This window comes from Miniopterus schreibersii (genome assembly GCF_964146895.1).
Source record: "Miniopterus schreibersii genome assembly, chromosome: 3".
Taxonomy (NCBI): Eukaryota; Metazoa; Chordata; class Mammalia; order Chiroptera; family Miniopteridae; genus Miniopterus; species Miniopterus schreibersii.
In genome coordinates, this window is record NC_138103.1 from 23,545,823 (window position 1) to 23,570,851 (window position 25,029).

The 25,029-nt window shown below is 46.9% G+C and overlaps 2 protein-coding genes across 10 annotated transcripts in view; both read left to right on the forward strand.

Moving 5' to 3' along the window:
• Positions 1 to 1,309: 1,309 nt before the first annotated feature.
• KCTD7 (potassium channel tetramerization domain containing 7) lies at positions 1,310 to 23,975 on the forward strand. Of its 7 annotated transcripts, none has more exons than XM_081132295.1 (6): positions 1,332 to 1,682; positions 4,077 to 4,246; positions 4,408 to 4,449; positions 8,114 to 8,292; positions 8,974 to 9,346; positions 18,741 to 23,975. In XM_081132295.1, the coding sequence occupies exons 1-6, from the start codon at positions 1,539 to 1,541 to the stop codon at positions 18,790 to 18,792; spliced, it is 960 nt and encodes a 319-aa protein (XP_080988421.1). In that variant the 5' UTR covers positions 1,332 to 1,538; the 3' UTR covers positions 18,793 to 23,975. The 7 variants fall into 7 exon arrangements, with proteins under 7 accessions (XP_080988427.1, XP_080988421.1, XP_080988422.1 ...); XM_081132296.1 differs by having other exon boundaries at positions 19,238 to 23,975; XM_081132298.1 differs by lacking the exon at positions 18,741 to 23,975 and adding an exon at positions 11,442 to 13,250.
• An 85-nt stretch (positions 23,976 to 24,060) lies between these two features.
• RABGEF1 (RAB guanine nucleotide exchange factor 1) overlaps positions 24,061 to 25,029 on the forward strand; it is a 51,954-nt gene continuing 50,985 nt past the window's right edge. Inside the window, exon 1 of one of the 3 annotated variants that reach the window (XM_081131787.1) lies at positions 24,061 to 24,206. The gene's annotated coding sequence lies outside the window, so the exon portion shown is untranslated. The remainder of the gene's footprint in view (positions 24,207 to 25,029) is intronic. The other 2 variants (XM_081131786.1, XM_081131785.1) reach the window with 2 other exon arrangements.

The window sequence follows — 25,029 nt, forward strand, 5'->3', positions numbered from 1 at the left end:
TCAGGCTTTGCTCCGCCTTGTCAGCCTGAGCTTCTTTGTGCAGGACCCGTCTCCACCTGTGTGTCCAGGTGCCCAGTGATGGAACTGGCAGGGAGAAGATGGATATTCACGGTCACTCTTAATTGAACTCAATTGCCTCTATTTTGCGTTTTCTTTTTTGGATTCCTGCAATCGGGAAGAACAGGGAACACTTGTGGCTTAAAGAGGGGCAGCTCATGTCTAGGACTGCCCCCTCCTCTCTTACAACCTCAGTGACCTCAGCCGTCCTCCCCATCTCCCACCTCTATTGGAGTGACCCACCCACCCCTACCCTGGGTTTCCCTGGCCTTCCACACCTGAGGAGGCACAGGACCTGCTGCTCTGGAGACAGACTGCTACGCTATGAGTCCTTCTGCCTCTCAAATTACTAGATGTTGCCCCCCCATTGACCTCACCAGACTGAAGGCATCCGGTCCGTGTGCCTGAGCACATCAAAGCCCAATAAAACACAAACAGGAGTTTGCAGCCAAGAACGTAAAGATTTATTAAGGAAATGGCACCATGCCCGGAGTCACAGGTAGCTAATGCTTAAAAACCCGGTTCCCCTTTGGCTTCTAGGGGATGGGTTACATAGGGGGAAACCATTAATCAATGATTAAGGGCGTTCAGTTAGGGTCATGCTCAGGGTCATGCTCAGGGTCATGCCCAGGGTCATGCCCAGGGTCCTGGTTTCTACTGACTGGTCAGCGCTGAGGCAGGGGACAGTCCACATTGCACCTGGTCTCGGTGTCAGCCACGGCCTTGCTGCCTCTGGTTTTGCAAGGACTCTGTTGGTGGGGTGATCAGGATAAGAAACACAGCTGAGGCCTAGATGTTATCTCTGGTGCGACCACAACTCTCACTGTGGCCAACAGGCCCCAGGCCTCTTTGCTAAGACGATTCCATGTGGCCAGGACCTCACCGCCCTAAGCCTAAGGGCTTCAGGACCAAGCAAGGGAGAGGGAGGTGGGCGAGCCGGGGCACAGTGAGGCCAATTTGAGTCAAAGGAAAAAAATCAAAATGAAAGGACAGATGAAAGAAAATAAGGTTCCCACACCGTTAACTAAGGGAGCCACCCCCTGAACCAGCCTTAAGGCCCCAATCAGAGGGGGTGCCCCGGCTGCTTGGGATGAGAAGGCGTGTCCGCTGGTCAGAGGGCCAATCAGAGCAGGACAGGCAAGCCGGCCGGCCCCAGTGGCCACTCAGGAGCAGGCCGACCACTCTGCCTGCCCTAGGACTGGGCGAGCTTCCTGCCAATCAGGGGCGGGGCAAGCGGGGCTTGGCCAGTAGCGGGAGGCGGCAGCGTCAGGCGCCCGGCCGGTGGTCCCCGCGGTGGCCCGCTCGCCCGCTCGAGGCTGAGGGAGCGGCGGCCCGCAGGCCCCCCGCGCGCCGCGCTCTCCGCGCCCCCCCCGGACCCCGCCCGCGGGCGGCCGCGTCATGCCAGGCGCTGCTCCACGCTAGTGCCGCGGGGTCCGTTGCCCGCCTGCCCGAAGCCGCGCCCACTGCCCAGAGCCAGAGGGATGGTGGTAGTCACGGGGCGGGAGCCAGACAGCCGTCGCCCGGACGGTGCCATGTCCAGCTCCGACGCCGAAGACGACTTTCTGGAGCCGGCCACCCCGACGGCCACGCAGGCGGGGCACGCGCTGCCCCTGCTGCCCCAAGAGGTACCACGCGGGGGGGGGGCGTGGGGAGGGGCGCCCGGGGAGAAGCGGGTGCCGGGCAGGACTGACCTTGCGACGCGAGCCGCAGGGTCTGGAGACCGGGGGTCGCGCTGACGGCGGCGCCGGGAGCTGGGCGCCCCGGCCCCCTGCCCCCTCCCGCCCGAGGCGTGCACCAGGTGTGTCTTCCCTGCACCAGAGGTCGCCTGGCCCGGAACGCCCTCCTCCCAGCGCTCACGGGCAGGCAGGGGACCTCGGAGCCCCAGGAGATGATAGCGCCTCCTAGAGAATCCAAGAGGCCGTGGGGGTTACCCAGACCCGGTGTCCGGGTGCCCTGAGAGTGGGGTAAGGGACTGGGTGCAGGTAAAAAGCAGGCCAGTTGGTGGATGTGCCCACCCTCACCCGACAGCTCCCTGGCTTTCCCTCATTGGCTGCTGTGCCCGGTGCACAGTGGCTTCCGCTGGTCTTAGTGTGTGTGACGGTGTCATACTAACACCTTAAGAGAAGGGAAAAGTGGGGGGGGACGGGGGACACTGTAGGGCACTGAAGACCGAGACCAGGAAGGAGGAGGGAAGGGAGGGTCAGATAAGGGGCAATGTGATGCATGGAGACCCAGGCGAATGGACCGAGCCCCAGAGGGGCTGGGCAGGGCTGGGTGAGGCTTTTGAGAAGCGGATAGTGTTATTTGGGGGTTAGAAGTCCCTATCTTTAAGGTCATGGGACACTTGTGAAAATGAGCAAAACTCTCAAATTATTCTTTGCAGTTGGGGAAAAAAGAGCCTTTAGAGACACAGCGGTACTGTTTTCGTGTGCGCTGTCATTGGGGAACATGGTGCGGCTGGAAGGACGGAGTGCAGGACCCAGGCACTGTAGGTCAGGACTCCGGTGCCAGCTCCCTCCACAGATTACATTGCTCCATGTGAGATCTAGAACTGTTTTTGATTGCTATTTCTTCTATGCCTCAGTCTTTTCATCTCTAATATGGAGCAAGCACTTGGATTGGTATGGGTATGAGATATCCTTGGTATGCACATAGAATAGTTTTAGAGGTGCTATAGAATAAGCACAAGGCATATCCTGTCCTTCGGGTGCAGAAAAGTAACGGTACATATATACATGGAACTGTAAATACCTATTTCATTCATTCATTCATTCATTCAATGCATATTTGGGTGTTTACTGTGAGTCAGGCACAGCACAAGGCCCTGGGTAACTTTTACTTGATGTATATTTACCCTACTTTATTCACAAAGAATTTGAAAGTTCAGAAAAAGGAGTTACTACATAAATATACATAGGCTTTCACTGGAGCCTGAGAGATGTCGTAATATTGAAAAGTATGCACTGGGACAAAATTTTAGTTAATCTGGAGGAGGAGAGTTGGAAAATTAGAGAGAACTGGCCTTGTTTCTTTCAACGTCACAAGGAGTGAAAGACATCAAAAAACAAAAAGAACAGAAAAGGTCCCGAGCATTTTAGGGCAAACCTCGAGCTTCTCAGGGCAAATCTATTCCACCATTCCCTGTTCTTCACCCTGCCCTAGCCTCCAGAACCTTAGCTAGACTGGGAACTCATCTCACTCTACAGATTAAGAAGGAATTATTCAACAAACATCCACGAGTCCTGCTGTGTGCAGCCTCATGATTGGTGAACAAGCTGTTGTCCCTGCCTCCAGAAGCTTGGGGTCTAGAAGGGTGGGCTGACAGAAGAAAATAATTCCCAATGTATCGTGTTACTGTATGGCACTATAATAGAGGAAAACTTGGCATACAGGGAAGGCACAATGGAAGGAGTGTTTAGTTAACTCTGTCTTGGGAGCTGGCAAGAGACAGTAGAGCAGAAATGCTCACGGAGTAGGGGAACTTGACTGGAAGCCCTTAGAATGAGTGGCTCCTGCTAATCTACGTGGCTCCTTGGTGTGAATTAGGAGAAGGGCACACACACATCTGGGCAGCAGGCCACTCTCATCCAGGCGCCCTTGTGCAGTGAACAGTGTACACCACCATAGGGGGCTCTTGCGATCACTGGATGGACAAAGCGAGAGTGGTAAGAGCGTTTTGGACAGAGAAGACAGCATGAGCAAGGGCACGAAAAGGGTCAGCTCAGCGGGTGAAAGGAGGACAGTGAAGGCTTTGAACTCTAGAGCAGAAATAGTAGGATTGGGGTGGCGAGACCTGATTTAGGAGCTGTCAGGGGAGGATGGGTAGGACTTGGCAACCAGTGAGTGTGTGGAAAGGGAGGAGAGGGAAGAGTGTTGAGGAAGACTCCTGGGTTTTGGTTTTGGGTGACTGAGCAAATGGCGAGGCTTTAATCAGACCCAAGAAGACTGCAGACGGAGCAGCTGGCTCTCATTTTTGTTGCCTGGCTGAATGTGCAGCTTTTCTTTTTTTTCTCTCCCAGTTTCCTGAAGTTGTTCCCCTTAACATTGGAGGGGCTCACTTCACCACACGCCTGTCCACCCTGCGGCGCTACGAAGACACCATGCTGGCGGCCATGTTCAGCGGGCGTCATTTCATCCCCACCGACGCTGAGGGCAGGTACTTCATTGACCGGGACGGCGCACACTTTGGGTATGTTGCTCCCTCTATGATCATCTTTGTAGTCCTAGCAAGTGACTTGCTAGGCATGGCTTGGGCATGGGGCTTCAGTATCTTCCATAGTACCTAGAAGAGGAGATAACATCTGACAGGATTTAATAAATGTGCCTATTAAATGGTATCAAATTTTTTAGTTTCTTTTCCAGAGGAGACAAGGACAGCTGGAGAAATCCCAGGTAACAGACACTGGCTGGATGGGATGAAACCGCTTCTATCCTACGTAACTTAAGACTGTGGAGTCATCATCTGTGTGGAAAGGAATAGGTGGGATCCCGCCTAGAGGTGGGGGAGTTCCAAAACAACTTCTCGGAGAACACCCTCTGATCAGATCCCGGGGCTCAGCATTGCCTTTAGGGAGGAAGCATGGTGTGTGGCAGTGGTTCCCAGACTTCTTTCAATAGTTTAAAACAAACAAACAAACAAACAGAAAAGGGAAGAGCCCTGGCCGGTGTTGCCCGGTGGTTAGAGCATCACCCCTCCAACTGAAGGGTCGCAGGTTCAATTCCTGGCCAAGGGCACATACCTCAGTTGCAGGTTCGATCCCCAGCCCCTGTCAGGGCGCATGCAGGAGGCAACCAATGTCTTTCTCACATCGATGTTTCTCTCTTTCTCCCTCTTTCTTCCCCCTCTCTCTCTCCCTTCTACTCTCTAAAATAAAAAAAATTAAAAAGTGAGGAAAGGGCCAGCATAGGGTTGCCATCCTTTAATGTTGCCCAAAAAAGGCTCAAAAAAACACGCACCTTCAATTATTACTGTTATTTTAACACTAAAACATGGAAACACAGAATCTCAAAAAATAGCCTTTCCCAGGAAAGACTTCTGACAACCTTACACATAAACCATTTAAAGACTTTTTATTTCAGTTTCCTTGTTTGTGAAATGAGAAATAATTATAGATACCTTGCAGGCCTGTCACGTGGATTAAATAAAAAGTGTTGGTGTGACCCCTGGCCAGGTCCTTTCAGAGTATATGGCTGAAGCTCTCTTCCCCTTCAGTCTAACTTTGGAGATGACTAAACAATGAACATGGTCCTTGACCTTGAACAGAATGACCAGGGAGGCAGAAACTCTCCAATCACTACATCTCTCTGATGGCCTCAAGTAGCATTTCCCACATTGGGAGAAGGGTCATTTTTATCCTCAGAAAGGAGACTCTGGTCAAATAATTTGCTTTGAAGCATCTGGGTTTCTCCATTGGGTTGTCAGCTGCCTCCAGTGCTGAGAAAACAAAGTGTCACATCGCTCTGCAGAGCTATAAAAAGGTTTTTGTTTGCAGGCTGTTTGGGGGAGGAAAGTGCTGGCCCCAGCTGGCAGCTCCCACAACACTGGTGGCTGGGCCTTGCCCTGGGGATATGTTTTTCAGAGCTTACCAAGGTTTGCTTAAGATCCTGGAGGACCAGTTTTGGAAGGGGTTGTGGGGAAGGGGAATAGGATTTGGCTTTAGCTGGAGAGTGACAGAACCAGGCAAGGGTGTTGGGCAGAAAGCAGGATATTGTGGCATTTATCCTCAGACTGCTGGGCTCCAGTGGCCTATGATTCATCATCAGCAGATGAAGTTGTTGAAAGACTCAGATAAATTACTCTGGCTGGGTAGCTCAGTTGGTTAGAGCGTGGTCCCACTGCACCAAGGTTGCAGGTTCAATCTCTGGTCAGGGCACATACGAGAAGAAACCAACGAATGCATAAATAAGTGGAACAACAAATCTCTCTCTGTGTGTCTCTCCCCTCTCTCTCTGTAAAATCAATTTTTTTAAAAAGACTCAGATGAAGTAAAGTAGGAATTTAGGGCATTTGGTGGGGTAAATTTATCTGTTGATGTAGCTCATGTACTTCCATGTGGGGCTGTTTCCCATTGTGATCCTGAAGAGTGCTTTGGATTACAATCTGGACCACTGAGGGTGTGGACTTGCAGTCAACCGTGTCTGCATCTGAGCCTCTAACTGTGGCTTCTTGAGCAAGGATGTTTCTTAACCTCTTTGAGCCCCACTTTTTCTTCATTTATAAAATGGACATAAGATGGCACTTATCCCATAATATTAATGAAAAGATTCAGTGGGATAACATATATATGGTAGCTGACACAGATTAATACTTAGTGAGTGTTAACTGAAGTTGCATTACAGTCATAGACTGATTATAGAGGTAACAGCTTAATCTTGGAGTTTACTCTTATATCCTTACAGAAAAGCCCTTCCCACACCCATTGATGGATCTGATTACTCTTAGTACTAAAAAGAACCTTAAAAGAGAATGAAAAGAACTGAATTTTTATTTTAAGAAAATGGAGTATATTATTTTATTCACTCCTGGAACCAGTTTGTTCAGATGTTAGGTTTAGGCATTTGCTCTTCTCCATGCAGCTACAGAATAATACTAATGGTGATATGGAACTCTTCTACATTGCTAGTGGGAATGTAAAATGCTACAACCACTTTATTAAACATGCACTATGACTGAACAATTCTACTTCTAATATTTACCCAAGAGAAATTGGTGCAGGTGTTCACAGCAAGTCTTATACAGGAATATTCATCACAGCTTTACTTCTAAGAGCCCCGATTGGAAACTACTCAAATGTCCATCAACAGGAGAATGGGTAAATAAATTATAGTACGTGTATCCATACAGTGGTGTGCTACTTAAAGCAACAAACTACTGTTGCACATAACAGAAATCTCAAAAATACTAGGTCAAGGGAAAGAAGCCAGGCACAAAAGAGAACAGACCGTATGATTCTACTTATATGAATTTCAACAAGTGGCAACGCGAATCTTTGTTGACAGAAGTGGAAGTAGGGTGGTTGCTGCCTCTATAGGAATGACTGGGAAGAGGCACAGGGAAACTTTAATGAGATGGAAATGTTCTATATCTTGAGCTAGGTGGCAGTTGTATGGGTATATTCATACTTGAAAATTAATTGAATGGCTGCCCAGCCAGCATGGTTCAGCGATTGAGCATTGACCTATGATCCAAGAGATTGAGGTTCACTTTTTGGTCAGGGCACATGCCCGAGTTGCAGGCTCGATCCCTAGTCGGTGGCATGCAGGAGGCAGCCGATCAATGGCTCTCTCATCATTGATGTTTCTCTCTCTCCCTCTCCCCCCTCCTCTCTCTGAAGTCAATAAAGATATATATATATTTTAAAATTAATTGACACGGACAGTGGTGGGGAGAGGGACTGGGGAGGGGGAAGGGATGGGGTGGAATGGGCCATTGGGGAGAAAAAGGCACATCTGTAATATTTTAAACAAAAATAAAATTTAAAAAATAAGTAAAAATTAATTGAATGGTATAATTAAGATTTGTACATTTATTGAACATTAATTTACCTCAATTAAAATATATACAGGGTGAGGCAAAAGTAGGTTTATAGTTCATATGAAAAATAATAATAAATAATACAAGAGTAAACTGTGTTTTGTGTTCTCACAACTATAAACCTACTTTTGACCAACCCTGTATATTAAGAGACTAGTAATATTTTTCATTATTCCTATATGTACCTAATAATAATACCTAATATACCTAATAGTAATTGTAATTATAATAATGATACTGCTGATAAGAATTCTTAACACTTATTGAGAACTTACTCTGTGCCAGGTACTTTATAGACACTTTTTATATACTAACTCATTTAATCCTCATAACATTTTGGAGTAGTTTTCTTATTTTCCCCCATTTTACAGATGAGAAAAATCAAGGCACAGAAAGGTTAAGTTCACTTACCCAAGGTTACACAGCTCGTGGTCCTGTTCCAGATTCTGTGCTCTAACTACTATGTAGCACTGCCCAGTTCCATTGGCTCCTTCTCACCAACCCTGTTTCCTTTTTGCTCAGAGATGTGCTGAATTTCCTGCGCTCTGGGGACCTGCCACCCCGGGAACGTGTGCGGGCTGTGTACAAAGAGGCCCAGTACTATGCCATCGGGCCCCTCCTGGAGCAGCTAGAGAACATGCAGCCCCTGAAGGGGGAGAAAGTACGCCAGGCATTTCTGGGACTCATGCCCTATTACAAAGGTGAGGGGTCAGCTGCCCAGGCTGGGGGATGGGGAATGAGGGTTGCAAGGCATCTGTCAGTGCCTAGCTCTCCCCCAGAACAAGTGGATCCAAGGTTCATGTGTATTACTTTAGAGGGGAGAGAATCCCACTCCCTTTCTGCCCTTCCCTCTTTGTCACACTGAGAAGATACAGGTTAAGGGGGGCCCACCTTGCCTGTGATAGTCATCAAATCACATTTCAAAAGGACAGTCCTCCCCAGGCCAGCGTGGCTCAGCGGTTGAGCATTGACCTAGGATCCAGGAGATCATGGCTCGATACCCAGTCAGGGCACATGCTCAGGTTTCGGGCTGGATCCCCAGTAGGGGGCATGCAGGAGGCAGCCAATCAATGACTCTCTCATCACTGGTGTTTCTCTCTCTCCCTCTCCCTTCCTCTCTCTGACATCAATAATATATTTTTAAAAAATAAAAAAGGACAGTCCTCATCCCATCTACTTGGTTTCCTTTTGCAGTGGAGAATAATGATCCCTCTTTAAGTTTGTATCCTGCAGAGGCCCAAAGCATCCCTTCCCCCAGGAATCTGTCTCTGCCCTCTTGGATCCTGCCGTCACTGGGGCTCCCTGTGCCCTCTCACTGCCTTGTGCCACAACCCACCTGCCCATCCCCATCCCAGTGATGGCTGCTGTATTCATCTCCATAGACCATTTGGAGCGGATTGTGGAGATTGCCCGGCTGCGTGCAGTCCAGCGGAAGGCCCGCTTTGCCAAGCTCAAGGTCTGTGTCTTCAAGGAGGAGATGCCCATCACCCCCTACGAGTGTCCACTTCTCAACTCTCTGCGCTTTGAACGGAGCGAGAGTGATGGGCAGCTGTTTGAACACCACTGTGAAGTGGATGTATCTTTTGGGCCCTGGGAGGCTGTGGCTGATGTTTATGACCTGCTGCACTGCCTGGTCACAGACCTCTCAGCCCAGGGCCTCGTCGTGGACCACCAGTGCATTGGGGTGTGTGACAAACACCTCATCAACCACTACTACTGCAAGCGCCCCATCTATGAGTTCAAGATCACATGGTGGTGAGTAGTCCAGGCAGGGAATAGAGCCCCTTCAGGGAGGGCGCCCATTCCCCTTAGTGGCTCTGGGAGTCAGATCCCTGGAAGGGCTGCTGACCGCTCCAGAACCTGCTGAGGTGAGGACCGAGTCCAGAGGCACAGCTCCGAGTGGACGGAGGTGCAGCTCTAGTATCCCCTGTTGCTCCTTGGGGTCAGACTCAGGGCTTGTGGCCCACGGGGACCTGCACTCACCTGGTCTTTCCTCCAGGCACGGCAGTCTTTACCTGACGCCAGTGGGGTCTGGCTAGCGAGGGCTTGGCCAGCAAGTCCAGAGAGGTTTTGGCACTTTCTTGACCTTGCAAGAGAGTTTCTGCCCTATTTAGAGCCACGTTACCAAAATAATATAGGCATAATCACCTCCTCGACCCTGTTCAGGTATTCCTTCCTTGTGCTCAGTGTATAGGTATGAACAGAGAACATGATGGGGATTTATCCAAGTAGCTACTCCACAGTCCCTGGCTAAAGAAGGGGCATCTTCTCTCCCTCTTCCCCCAAGAACCGTCCCCTGCTTTGTTTTAGGATGTGAAAAGGCTCTTTTCCTCCCAAAACATATTCTTCACCACTTTTTGGATATGTAACCATAGTTACCAAAACCATACACCAGGCTGGCCTTAGAAAAGCACAATGTTTACAGCCCTGCTCTGGGCCTTGGCTTCTCCTATCTTCTACCCACCTTCCTTGCTTGAAGGGTTATCCTCTCACAGGGCTGGATTGCACATTTCAGAGGCTCCTTTTGAAGATCCTCTAAGTCAAGCAGGCAATATGTTTACATCTGTTATCTTCAAGATGTAACATCCTTTCTGGAGGCTCAGAACACCTCCTTGGCTGCCATTTCATGTGTCAGGATCCAGTTTGTGGTGAACCCCCTTGCTGGGAACCCCCCGCTTTTAAAAAAAATCTTTTTATTTTTCAATTACAGTTGACATATTAATTTCAGATGTACAGCATACAGTAGTTAGACATTTACCTTACAAAGTACCCATCTGACACTGTACAGTTATTAAAATATTATTGACTATATACCTATGCTGTACTTTACATTTCCATGACTGGTTTTCTTTTTTCAATTACAGTTTACATTTAATATTCTTTTGTATTAGTTTCAGGTGGATCCCTCTCTTTTTAAAACCTTGCTTTATCCCACTAACATTCTCCTCCTAGGAGAGTGTTTTGGAGAAGTAATGAAAGGGCTAGGTGAGAGGCCCAGCTGTCCCAGCTGGGGGAAGACAGCAGCAAACCCATTGTATTTTACTCCCCACACTTGAGAGAGAGAGAAAGATACACAAGGTTCTGCTCCCACTGGGTTTCCTTCTCACTGTCTGCAGCCTGGGGCAGCTAGTCAGGGTATGGACATGCATCTCCTGAAGGAAGGCTGTGCAGCACCAGTAATTGGAATGTAACATTTCTTTGCTGCAGTAAGGGCTTCTCCCAGGACTCGTGATTGTACTTGACTATTTCCGGGTGTTCTTGTAGGGAGGTTTTCTTTATATGTGAACAGCTGCTGAGGACAGCCTCACTGGACTCAGTCTTACAAGACTAGATTGGTGAGGTAGGGCAAGAGGGAGCTGAAAATGCCTGCATCCTTCTGAGGAAGAGAAGGCCAAGCCCTGGACCCTTGCTGAATTCCTTCATGGGGCAGTGACCGCCTGGCCCTTGCATGGGAACAGAGATTCCAGAGCATGGTTTTGCACTCCTACATTGTATTCTTATGTGAGTGGAGCAGAGCAGAGATACGGGCGGAGGTCTAAGAGGACAGTACAGTCAGTGCTGGTTCTGAGATATGTGTTCTCTCTCTTCTCATCCACAATGGAGTGTCACGTTTTTGGAGCTGATATCCCTGCCTGGAGCTTAGCCCAACAACATGGCTCTTGCCTTGTTCTAACAGTAAAGTCTTTCGTTTAAGTTGCTCTGATTGGTGTTACTAATAAGAGTTCAGTTTTTGACAAACACTGAGGGAAGCTATTCAGGAGGAAGTCAGTGTGAGTAGAGAGCAGATAATTAAGCCCATCGCTTTCAGTTATCTGTCCTTGACCCCTTCTCTTTCCTTCCCCCTGCGCAGCATTCACAGTGCGTGGTGATTTAGTCTGTACATGTAAGACCGGGAGCGGCTCGTATGTTCAAATGCAGGTTTGCTCAAAAACAGGCCCTGGAAGACTTGCTTGGGACACCCTGTTTCACTAAAGACACCCCTGTTTCTCTGTCCCTCTGTGATGTCCTCAAGGTGGTGTGCTCTGTGCCATTGTGGGGGTACAAGGTTCTAAGGCCAGTAGACCAGAAAGAGCAGGGACAGTGGTATCCAGCTTAGAGCTCTTTCTAAATAGAGTAAAAGAATTCAACGATGCAGTTTGGTCATTCTCTGATAAGAAGCCAAGGCCAGTCTGAAAAGTGCTTTTGGATGTGGTGGTTTGTGGTGATGGCCTCCAAATAAAGGTTGTCTCTGAGGAAGTGACTTCTCCCAGTTGGATCCCTTTTTAACTCTAAATGACCAGGCCCAGAGCGTAAGAATGGTTGGGTCTGGAAGGAAGATTCCAAGGATGAATGCTTCTCCCTGATTGAAAGGAAGTATATTTTTATAGAATTTTTGTGCATAATGTCAATAAATGCCTCTCATTCTGACAGGGACTAGATTCCTCCTGCCATGAGACAGGCCAGTGGTTATTGATGGGTCAAAGTGCCTGCCTTTGGAGCTTCCCTTTTGACTTTGGGCACCTTTTCTCCCAGGTGCCGTGCTCACTGGTTGGGAAGGTGGGATCTTTAGGAGATAGGACTGTATGCTACCTTTCGATGCAAGCCATAACAAAATTCAATAGAAATGAAAAACTTAATGGCAACAAAAAAGACAAACAAAACCACAGTGAAACACATTACATCATCCCAGTGGAGGAATTCTTTGGGCAATGCTCTAAATAGAAGAAATAGAGGAATTGTCACCATCCTTATTCTACCTCTGGTGAGTTCACCAGGCTGTCCCCTGCTTATCGTCTGGAAAGCAGTCAGTCCTGCTCTGAAAGCTTCTATTCTTTCTTCCCGGAGCTTAGGATATTCTGGGAACTGTCTGAGCCCCAGGCTAATCAGGTGTTATAATCTTCCTGTTCTGGTTGCTTATTGGAGGACTATGAAATTGATATTTGCAAGCCACAAAGAGGGGTGAGCCTCAGTGTGATCTGGTCTAAGCTGGATCCCAAAGAGGTTCAGATGCACAACAACAGAACAAAAACTACCCACACTGAGCATTTTGATCCCAGTTAGAATTTCAAACATCATCCCCATCTATATTTGATTCTCATGTAAGTGATTCCACTTTCTTGGGTAACATTTTGCTGGGGCTCTTTCATGAAGGTGGTTCCTGCTTTGTGATTCTTAAAAGAGGGGGGTTTTATTCATCAGAAGATGCAGTATTGGGAACTGGGGTGGGAGAAGCACTTTTTGGAATTCTGAAGAAACATGTATGTATAATATGTTAATTGGGGGTAGGGTGGGTTGGCAGGGGGCTGGAGGAGGTAAGAACAAAGACTAGGTACAATAACAGGCAGTTGCCTCTGGAGTGTGGGAGGTCACCTGGGTCCATTGCCTTCCTTCTGTATGGTGTTGGGTTTGTGTACACAGCAAAACATTCCTGTGTTCTTTCATTGTCTGTGAGCGCTTTGGTGCATGGAGCCTCAGTACCCTCACATTGGCATTAAAGTCAACAATTAGAACGTGGGTGCTGTGCCTTTCTTTTTTAGAGACTTACTCTCATCCCTCCTCGGGCCCTGACTTTGCCAGCAAATATGTCTTGATTTCTCCTTAAAATGTGGTATGTTTACGGATACCACACTTAATAAAACAGGCTCTTTCCTGAGGTTAGCAGATGAACTTCTGCCCTGACTTGAAGTTAAAGAGGGACAGGCCCATGAAGGTCCTTCTGTAGTCAGTCTAGCACTGTCTCTGTCCCAGGTAGGTATACCTAGGCAAACAGCTTTGCGTCTTCTGTTGAGAGGTCTCCAGAGGAGGAAGATCGCACAAATGCACGGCCACTTGTATGGCTCATAACTGTGTCTGTAGTTATGACTGAAATCCCTCCTGTCAGATCACCACTTTTTTCCAAGGGGGAGATAAGTGGCTCTAAGCATATGTGAACCTCAGTGATTAATACCGTTCCTTGAGGAAAATGGGTATAAGTTCCCCTTCCTCTAAAAGCAGAGTTTTGACATCTTCCTGGCTAATGAGTGTCCTCACAAGGTGTCCCTTGACGTTACTTCATGGATTAACCCAGAAAGGTGAGTTCTGAGGTATTGGGTAGCTGTGCCACCCTCCAACTGATTCCCTTAAAAATGGTGACGGGATTAAGCAAAAAAACCCACCCCACAACCCCTCACTGACACAGACAATAGTATGGTGATTACCAAAGGGAAAAGGGGGCTGTACAGGGGAGAGATAGAAGAGGGCATGGGGGGATAAATGGTGATGGAAGGAGATTTGACTTGCAGTGGTGAACACACAATACAATATACCGATGATGTATTATAGAATTGGACGCTTAAATCTTTATTAAATAAAAAAAATCTCTGATTATTCTAACTTTTAAAAACACTATCATCTGTGCCAAATGAATTCCTGACCTAATTACTGTGCAGCACTCACACAGTAATAATACACTAATAATATCTTACAAATTGGAAACCGAAGCTCGTAGAGGTATAATTTCCCCAAGGGCACATAACTAGTAAGTGGCAGAGCCAGAATGCAAACCCAGAGCCCTTTTCTGAAATCCTCATGGGTATCCAACAGCAGAGTTTCCCTTCCACTTGACAGCTCAGTGTCCCACCTCTGAGGCTCAGGACTTCACCCTGCCTAACCTATAAAGATCTGAAAAGCAAATACTTTAGAAGGAATATTAGAAGAACTTCCTTATGTGGGTCTTAAGTAGCCCTGAGCATTAAGGAGATAATGGGATCCCCAATGTCTACTAGGTGGTGAAGGGCCCTACTCATGGGACAGCGAGTGGAGGATGACTTGGCAGATGAGTAATGACCCCCTGGCTGGACACAGTGTAGTGGGAAAGTCCTGGACAGTCTGAGTTATTAATCAGACTCGTGCAGTCTACACGTCTCACCACACAGATGTGCTATGCAGCTTGACCATTTGGGGAGGTACACCCAGGGGCATGGCCCTCCTTCAGGGACCCCTGGTGTCAAGAAAATAGTTGAATCAGAGACTCTAGTTTAGCTCAGGGGACATCGTGTGCTGGCTTGGGGTTCATGGCCCATGGACTCCAGGTCTCTACTCTGCCTGTGTGCCCTTTGTCATCATTTTGAAGATGATGACCTTTTAGCTGGCTTTACGTACTTTTTGTTTTGACTTGTTTAATTTATAGCCTGTTCCTTTAGCTTCCTTTAGCTTTTAAAGTCGGAGCTTCTGCTTCTGCTTTATTATTTTTACTTTTTCAGTTACAGTTGCCATTCAATATATTAGTTTCAGCTATACAACAGTGATTATTTATATAACTTATGAAGTGATCCCCATCCCATGTAAGTCTTGCACCCCCCTTGCACCATATATAGTTATTATATTGACCGCATTCCCTGAGCTGTACTTTACATCCCGTGACTAGTAACTGCCAATTTGTACTCCTCCATCCTTTCCACTTTCTCACCCATCCTCCAACCCCCTCCCATCTGGCTGCCATCACATTGTTCTCTGTATGAGTTTGTTTCTGTTTTGTTTGTGCATTTATTTTATTTTTTAGATTCCACATAAGTGAAATCATATGGTATTTGGCTTTCTCTGATTTATTTCACTAAACTTTTATTTCTATCATAACTTTTAAGTACATGCTGAATAGGATGCCAGTGAAGGTAGATCTTGTTCTGAGCAGGAGTAATTATGTGCTCTTTTCCTTCTCTAGTCATTTCTACAGTGATCTTATTAGCCGTGAGCATTAGGTACTTCATTTTTCCCGTTAAAGGAGTATCTCCTAACATCTAAATACAGTGGTACCTCGATTTTCAAGCATCTCTGATGAGGAATATTTCAGTTTATGAACGCCCTAAACCCAGAAGGAAATGCTTCGGTTTCCAGCGCGCCTCGGAAGTCCAACCTGCCACGCAGCTTCCGCTGAGGGCAAGATCCTGAGGCCCAGCTGTTGGTTGTGGATCCCTCGGTTTTCCAACGTTTCAGAACTCGAATGGCCTTCTGGAACAGAGTACATTTGAAAACCAAGGTACCACTGTACAAGGAAAAACTGATAGTGTTGTTTTCAAAGTTATAGATCCAGTAGATGTATAACTACATCTGATAATCCAAGTAACCAAACTGTTACCTCTCTCTCCAAAATGTCCCCCTCCCCCAAAAATATCAGTAAATACAGCCTTAGGAACAGGGCCGTTCCATTTTTGGACTGCTAAGGACTTCTTCCCTCACACACTGCACACGATCAGAGATCCTGGGATTTCACTTCCAAGTGGAAAGAGGACTGTTGTGTACCTGGAAAAAACCCAACACAACTATGAGGAAGACTGAATGGAACCATCTTGAACCATTCAGAAGCACTTCATAAAAAGGGCCCATATTTAGATTATGATGCATATTTTCCAGCCTTCTGTGATCTCAGTAGCAACCTGGTGACTTTTAGAGGATGCTCCTAATTTATTGCAGACCCTGATGTTTTCCTACATCATGGGATCTCGGCAGATGGCCTGGCTCCAGTAGATCTTTGAAACAGACCTACCCATACTTCTCTCAGTTATTACTAAAAATCAAGAAATAGAACTTTAACGTACCACAAAACCTGGAGCTTGACCTCTATTAGAAGAAATTTACAAGTTGGGTCAAATCTTATACCTTTGTTATTTTTGTAGAGGGAGTGGGAGAGTGTGATGAGTAGGCTAAAGTGTGTGCCAACCTCTATAAATGCCTTTATTAGTGTGTGTCTCAACATTACATCCTGATCACCAGTTGTACTTTAGCTTATTCTGTCTGCGCAGGGGACCATCTGTGTGTACATGTTGTGGGTGCTTGCTTTCCCTCCTCTCACCAGGTCAGTTCCACCTCCTCTTGCTCATGACTGTCTTGTCTTAGGCATTTTATAGCTGGTTGGCCACTTCTGGCCATGCCTCATTGGCATCTGGTAGCTAGCTGTGGCAGTGACACTGTGCCCCAGGCTGCCCTCATCTTATTCTCAGGCAGATAAGTGCTTTTTTGCACTGAGGTCCCTAGCTTTCCATTTCAGCTTTCTCATCTGGCCTGCTGGGATTTGGAGAGCATTTGAGCCCCCTCTCTGAGCTCTGTACCCACCTCCACAGCAGCAGCAGAGGCTCCCACTGAGCAGACAGCTTCACCCTCCTTTACCCCAGGAAGGGGGAATCAAAATACTTACCTAAAAACTGAGTTCACCAAGAGTTCCCTAACAAAAATATGAACTTCCCCGGTGAGCTGACCACATCACCATTAGCTGAAATAACAGTAGCATTATTCACTTGGCCCTCCCATAAACCAGGGCAGTGTATCTGCCTCCAGGCATATTCAGGGAATGTTCCACCATATTGCTTAATATTATTTTTCAAAGTGCAGTTCTATTTAGAAACTTCCATTGGTCCAGAGAGCCAGAACAGTGAGGAATCCCCTCTGTAGTCACCTGCAGGAATATTCCACTACTTCCATTAGCTGGGCCTTTAGCCCAGAAGATTCCACTGGGGTGAAATTTACTACCTGATTTTAAACCCTTGTTGTGATCCTTTTATGGCAGCAGCACCTGAGGGGTAACTTGAATTTGTGGATTAAGATCAGAGGTAGAATTCCCAGATAAGTCCAACCAAAGTATCTGCATGATACAGGAATGTTAGGTGGAAGGTTTTCCAGATACTCAACTGCCCCAGGCTTTCTGGGGCTTATCAGCAGTACTGGTCATTGGTTCATGACCTTCAGCTTCCTCACTTGACCATTTTAGGAGGTGAGCTCCCCAATCCCTCTCTAAAAACCCATCATTCAAATAGTTGAAAACCCTGTACATCTTTTCTCCTATCCTGGTCTTACACCACCAAAGCATCCTTCAGCGCCTTGGTAGAGATCACAAGGAGGCACAAGGATAGGTAGCATCTGTCCCTTGTTTCTACATCTCCATGATGCTGACATTGGCCAAGGCCAACAACCCTTGAGGGTATAAGAGTTTCAATGTCAACAGATTCAAGGTCTAGAGGCACCATTTGAAGGAAACCCCTTCAGAGATAGCTGTTCACAACAGCCTGGAGCAGTCAAACTGAAACTGGGAGCTTGGTCCACACAGTGAGGGCTGGCAAAGTTTTTCAAACATTTTGGCTTCAGAAGATGCACCATTACATATGCAAAACCCCGAGAAGCCAGCAAATGAATTCCAGCTCTGGTTGTAGTTGACTGAGAAAATCCACTGCGAACCACAGGTAGGTACCCATGTGCAACAGAGGCCAGCCAAAACCCAGAGCTTCCCAAAGTGAATACGAAAAGGAGTTGTATACCCTAACAATGGCTGATAGGTGTGCCAGGAGAGGAAACTGTACTCACATGCTCCTGATCCATCCCATGTGCCTTTACTTTTCACCCATTCAAAATGGGAAGTAACATATAGAGACTTCTTGAGACTTTACATCTGACATCAATCTATACGTCTCCTTGGGTGATCTTGTCTGAATTGCATTTAGAGTCCAGGAGGGAAAAACAACACGCTAATTTGAACAACATATCTTTAATATAAATAACAATTACAGTAGTATTAGATTAATGAGGAATTGGCTAATAAAGAGTAGTGATAACTATAAAGAATATAGGAATAGCATATATAAGAAGCTGACACTACCCTTAGGGCTAAGATAGAGGAACCAAGAAAACACCCCAGAGCTGATATTCATACCTTTTTGGAGAGGGCATTCCACTATAAGACCACCCAAGGGGAGTGCTGGGAAAGCTGCTGGCCTCTGTGCTGCTGACTAGCATGCACTGCAGGAGCTGGGTGCTAGAGAAGCTGTATGTGCCATGAGCAAGCAAACCAGAACCGAAAAGGAAATACCTTCCCTCTTGCAATGTTTTGCCAATGTCCTCTACTAGCAAAGCTTAATGTTGTGTTAATTGGCAAAGGAAAATTTTCAAAGGTCCCAATTCCATTTTTGCAGAGACAATGAAGGGTGAATATGGAGCCAAGAGGCAGTAACTGGCTCATCATCTATATACTGGCGACTGCCCAGTTATACTACCCAGGCTTCTTTCCTCAAGTTACACGTCCAATAACCTGGTCAGTACTGCTACTTAAATATCTATTAGCCACCTCAAACTTAATACGCCCAAATGGAATTCCTTATTTCCACTCCCCACTCCAAATATCTTCCTCATTTCATCTTCTCTGTTTCAGGAAATGGCACCACCATTCACCCAGTCAACGAAAAGCTGAGCGTCATCTTTGACTCCCCTCCTGACCTCACCTTTTGCTTGCAATCCATCACCAAATACTTGAATCCATCTTCAAGATGTATCTTGAAAACATTCTCAAATTTACTTATCTGGATCACCATCATCTCTCACCCTGCATTATACAAAGTCCTCTCGGCTTGATTTGTTCCCTGGTTAACCCCTCTAGCCTAGTCTCCGGAATAGTCTTCTGAAATGGTGATTGGTCCTGCAACTTGCCTACTTAGACCCCTTTGCTTTTAGAATGAAATTGAAAAGACTGACCATGTCTGATCTGGTTGCTACCTACCTCTTCACATCACCACCCCACCCCACTCCTCATCCTCCACTCCGGCCTCTCTGTTCCTGCCTCAGGTTTTGGTGATTGGCATTCCCTCTGCCTGGAATGACTCCTCCAGCCCTACTCTATGACTAACTTATTTTCATATTTTTTTGTTCCAGCTCAATGTCATATACGCAGCCCTGGACAGTGTGTCTCAGTGGTTGAGCGTTGACCCAGGAACCAAGAGGTCACCAGTTTGATTCCCGATCAGGGTACATGCCTGGGTTGAGGGCTCTATCCCTGGGAGGGGGCGTGGAGGTGGCATCCTCTACGAGTTTTATAAAACTGTATGCTCTTTCTCTGTTCTCATAGGGACCTCTGTTCACTGGCAAACAGTCATAGCCACATTATATGAGTTTAGCACAGACCCCTAGCTGTGGATGGTTTCTTAAAGTCTTGTATAATGCACACACACACACACAAAATTCCTTTGTGGGGTAAAGGGGAAAAGGGAGAGGATCAGTTTTAACTGCTTTTTTTTCTTTCTTTTTTTAAATATATCTTTATTGATTTCACAGAGGAAAGGAGAGGGGGAGAGAGAGAGAAACATCAATGATGAATCATTGATAGAGCCTGTAACCCGGGCATGTGCCCTGACGGGGAATTGAACCCTGATCGCCTGGATCCTAGGTCGATGCTTAACCACTGAGCCACACCCGGCTGGGCTTAACTGCTTTTCTTTTAAAAATATATATTAAATGATTTGGTGTAGTTTTTGATAAACTAAAATGTGCCCTATTATATAGCAAGCAGAAAAAGTAATTATCCTTTATAATAATGATGTGATTTTACTATTACGAACCAGCTAAGTCTCGTTGAGAAAGATTTGTTTCTTTTATATAATTGTTGCTAGAAATAATGGCTCAGTATTACATAGTTAAAATTCCTGTGTTAATCACACATTATTATAATTTGAAACTATAGTAATGGGTATAGCCCACTGAATAAAAGAAGAATCCATGAATTCATTTTAACACAAATAATTACATAAAAGAGGTAGAAGAGAAAGTTCTTAATTACAGTAAAATGTCAGCTAATAAATATAGAAAGAATGATGAGGTTAGAAAATATCATTGTCCAGCAACCCTTAGAACTGATTTAGGTAAGAATCACCAATGGATTCTAAAACTAATAGATGAAATTTTGAAGAAAAACAGGGTATTTCCATAGTCTCAAAGTATTCCCATACAAATTATTAATTACAAAGGTGAAACTAGTAACTTTACAGTGGAGACACCTGACTCAAACTTAATCATGTAACCAAAGTCAACATTAGCCAAAATGAGACAAACCAACATCATGTGCACCACTTATCTTGCCCTGAGAAGGACACATTATTTATGTGATTTTTTGGGGGTCAAAGTTAATAACCTGAATCTAATCATGAAAAAAATCAGACAATTCCAAATTAAAGAACATTTTTTTAGAATGACTGTCATACTTTTCAAAAATGTCAAGATCAAGGACGACAAATTAAAGTGGAAGAACTACTGTATTCCAGATGAAAGAAGACTGAAGAGACATGACAGTTAAGTAATATTGTGTCAGATTTGGGGTCAGGAAAAATAAGAGCTATAAAGGACATTCTTGGGACAATTGATGAAAATTGAAAAAGGGCTGTAAATTAAATAATAGGATTTTATCAATGTTAATATTCCTAATTTTTATCATTTTGCTTTGGTTTTCTAAGAGAATATCTTTATTTTTAGAAAATACACATTAAAAAATACACACTAAATATGTACGCATCCAGAGTATAATGTCTGCAACAGTCTCAGTTTTTTCGGGAAAAGTGTGTGAGAGAGAGAGAGGCATCAACTTGTTCCACTTACTTATGCATTCATTGGTGGTTTCTTTTATGTGCCCTGACCAGAGATCAAAGCCGAAACCTTAGCATATTGGGATGACACTCTAACCAACTGAGCTACCTGGCCAGGGTTACTTCTATTTTTTTTCAACTTCAACAAAATTTATTGGTTTTCTTTGATTGCCTCTGGCCAGGCTTTGGACGGACTCTCTGCATTCATCTGGCCTTATTTCTAGGCTGTTGTGGCTTTTAAGTCCCTTTTGTGCTGCTTCAGCTTTTGAGCCTCCTGAAAAACCTGAATGCACAGAGCCTTCTTGTTTACCCAGAAGCAGTGGCTTTTTGGTAGTACAGCTGGGGGAAAGTGCACTCCATTCCCAGCTCCTTTCATGTCTTCTCGAAGACTGTACAGTTGTTCTTATGGAGGGGTTTGATCACCTTTTTCCTCTGGTCAATGTTCATCACCAGATTGTGCTTATGAAGAACATATGCAGAAACATCAAAAGGACAAAGCCCACAGATGCTATCTTTTATTGGCACTTTGATAAGAATCTCTTGTGATTTAAAGCCATCCTTCTCTTCCAGGTACAGAGAGGGAGATATCTTTACAAATGGAGATTTTGTTTATAAATATTTCCCTTATAAAAGCATAGCTTCTAGTTTGTTTTCAGAGCATCTCTTGTGTCTTAAAATAATCCTCATGCCAAAGAGGCATATTTTGGGGTGGAATATTCTGCTGCCCTTCAGTGTTTAGGAAGAATTTGAGGAATTGGTCAATCTACATTTTGCAAATAATGAACAAAGACTGAGAAATTAGACTACCTGCCCAAGATCACAGAGGCAGCATTTAGCAAGGCTGGGATTCGAGGACTATCTCCCAGACACAGTCCTTCCTTCCTTTCCTTCTTTCTTTCCTTCCCTCCTTCCTTTTTCTTTGTTTGTTTCTTCTTTCTTTCTCCTGTTGTGACTGCACTTTATGTCACACATGGCATCCAAGTGAGAAATAGAGTAAAGAAATAAAATGGAATTTTTACCAGAAAGGGGACCTGGCCCTTGGGTCTGCCTAGGGCCGGGTCGGTAGTGTGTGGGTTCTTGACTTTGTACAGGAAAGATTTCACAAAACTAGTCCAGGTGAATTTTAGAGGATGTTTATTAAAGCTGGGGACAATGAAAACAAGAAAGGGCTGGGGAAATGAGCCTAGACTGGTCTGCTTTGGCTCACTAAGAGAAAAAAAGGAGGGCCTTGGGGGCAGGTTCAGGGTGTTTGCCCAGGATGAACTGCCGCTGCCCATTGCTGCTCCTATGGCCAGTTTCCTCGTGGTGTCCCTTACAGTTTTGGAGACGCACGCCTCTGGGGAAAACAAGGGAAGCAGGCAAGGCGAGGGTGTGTTCCTGGAGGGAAAGCTCCTGCTAGACCTTGGTTTTGAGCGGTTTTCCAGGCTGGGCGTTTAGAGGAGGATCTTAATAGAATATTCATCAGCTTTAGGCTGATGTGCCAAAATGAGATTTATTCCCGTAACTACATCTGTCCTTGGGTGTGGTTGGCAAATGGCCTTAATTTCTGTTATCTGTCTTCCAGACTAGGGTGATTTACGCTATTTATCTTCTAGGGAGGAGAAGTGAAAACCATTTTCCTCTTATGTGTCCTTGGTTTAGGGAAGGTAGAATTTACTGGATGGCTGCAAACTGCTGTTTATCTGTTTCTCTATTCTGCTGGTCTTGCCTTCCTGGCCTGTCTTACTATGGCTTTAATAGGTTTACTGTGCTTTGCTAAATCTTTCTTGCTCTTGAATTCCTTGTTCTCTGACAAGGACCTGGATTAGTTGAGGCCTCCCTTGGCCTTCCCCAGTGCCCCCCAGCATCATAACTAGCCTGGGAACTTAAAGTTTTGAGTTTTCCAATCAATGCCTGGATATAGATCAAACCTTTAGCTAACCCTCTGGACTAAAGAAATAATATTCAGGTATCCAAACTCCTGACGTCCACGATCCAGACCACCATCATCTAGAGGATTACCATCTCTGACCAAACCAGAGGCTAACGATGCAGGACTGATTCTTCTCAAGAACTTTTTGCTTGTCTTTCTTCTGCAAAATGCTCTGGGGATTGCCTAATTGTGTTTTCCATTTGCAAACTCTAAGACCCTTGAATAAATCTTTATTTCTAGCCAAAGCCTCCAGACTTTTTGAGTTCCTTTGACACAGGATACAGAGGCAGCTGCTGTTTCCAACTGCTAAAGAGAAAACCACAAGCCCAATATAACGTCACTTGTGCTGAAAGCCCATGATACTGAACCTAGATTTAATGCCTGACATAAATGCAGTTTCAACCTCTCCCAGAAACATAATCAACCCGTCTGGAACTTTCCGGTCAAGCACCTGTAAGGTCACCTGTCCCATGGGCCTTCTCTATCCCTCATAGAAGAGGTAATCTTAATGATTAAAAAAAAAAAATCTTCCCATTCTCTTCCCCCAAAGAAAAGATGTCCAGGCCCCAAAAGAATCCTTTTCCCCCTCTTTTGTTAACAGGTCCCTTGCTCCACCCTTCCCATAAGATCCTTCCATCTTGGTAGAGCCCCTCAGAGCACCCTTCGAGTTGCTAGATGGGATGCTGCCCTGTTTATCAATCACTTAACACATACCTCATGTTCAGGTATGAAAACACGACTTTTGGATCAATCAATCTCTTTAAGGTCCTTTCATTTGAACACTTTGAAAATCCTAAGATCCGTGAAGGGATGGGATTCACTGTTTTTCAGGCGGCCTCACACTCAGGGGTTGGCCACAGTCTTCTGGCCCAATGGCTCCTCTCCCGCCTCCTAGTCCACGTAACCACCACGGCCCAGGACCGGCAGCACCGCGAGGCGGGGGATCCCAGAGGCAGGGACGGAGGGAAAGGGAGAGAAACGCCGGCTTCCCCGCCGGCTGCCGAACGCTCCAGCTCAGTGCTCTAGGGCGAGCCTCCCGGCCGCCGCCTCCCGGTTGCCCTCCGGCACCGCCGGCGGTTTCAGCCGTCGGCCCGTCGGTCACGCCCCGCCTGGGCCTGGCTCCACCCGGCGCAGATTTCAGGGGAACTAACCGACCGCAAAGTGTCCCGGGCCCCGGAAGTGACGTCTGTGCGTGCGTGAGGCGCACTCGCGGCGCCGGGGGCGTGGCGTGAGAGAGGGTGGGCCGCTGAGAGAGGGTGGGCCGGTGTGAGGGCGGGCTGTGGACGCGCGTAGCCCGGACCCACTCGAGAGACGCGGGGAGAGCGGCGATCTCGACGCCGGTGGATCCGCAGACGAGGTACGGAACTGACGGGCGGGGGGCCGAGGACAGCGCTGCTCTCGGCTCCGGGCGGGGGTTGCTGGGTCATCCGTCCGTTTGGTCCACCGGCCGGGGCCGTTTCGCTTCGGAGCCTCCTGTCGTCCTCCGTCCGAACTTGGGCCGGGCCGCGCGGCCCTGGCCGGCCGCCTCAGTCCTCTGGGTGCTCAGCCTGCCCGTGTCAGGCTCTGGGCGCTAAGTTCTCCACGGCCCAGCCCAACTCCGACGGGCAGACGCGTATTTCCTGGCCGCCTGCTGCCACCGGTCATCCCCTGGCGGGATGGCTTCCCTCTGGCCAGCTCCCTCCTCACTGTCCAGTCCGCGGAGTCCGACGGGGCACCTGTAGTGGCGGCCGGTCGGGTCGTGCCCCGGCGCCCTCGGGCATTCGTCTGGATTGAAAGCTCGGACCCACATCGCCATCTGGCCTTGGCAGGGAGCCGGGACTTCACGAACCCGCCTCGTTTTGGGGGAGGGATGTGTCCCGGAGCTGGGAGGGTGCTGACTTTCGCGATGCGGCGACTTGAGGGCTGATCCTAACTAACTTTGCCCCGCGGTCGAGGACCTGGGGTTCGGAGCAAAAGTCCCTGCTTCCAAGCCGCCTGGGAGGAGAGCAGAGGTGATGCCCATTACGGAAGTTTAGTGGAGAGGGAGGGAGGGACTCAGCCGCTTTAGAGTGTAGGTCATAGACAGCTGGTGGTGTCTCAGCGCTGGTGACCCAGCCCGGCGGTTGGGAAATGTGTCAATGGGCTGTGGTAGGCTCTTGTTGCCTTTGAGATTGGATGTGCATCACTTGGGAAGTACTTGT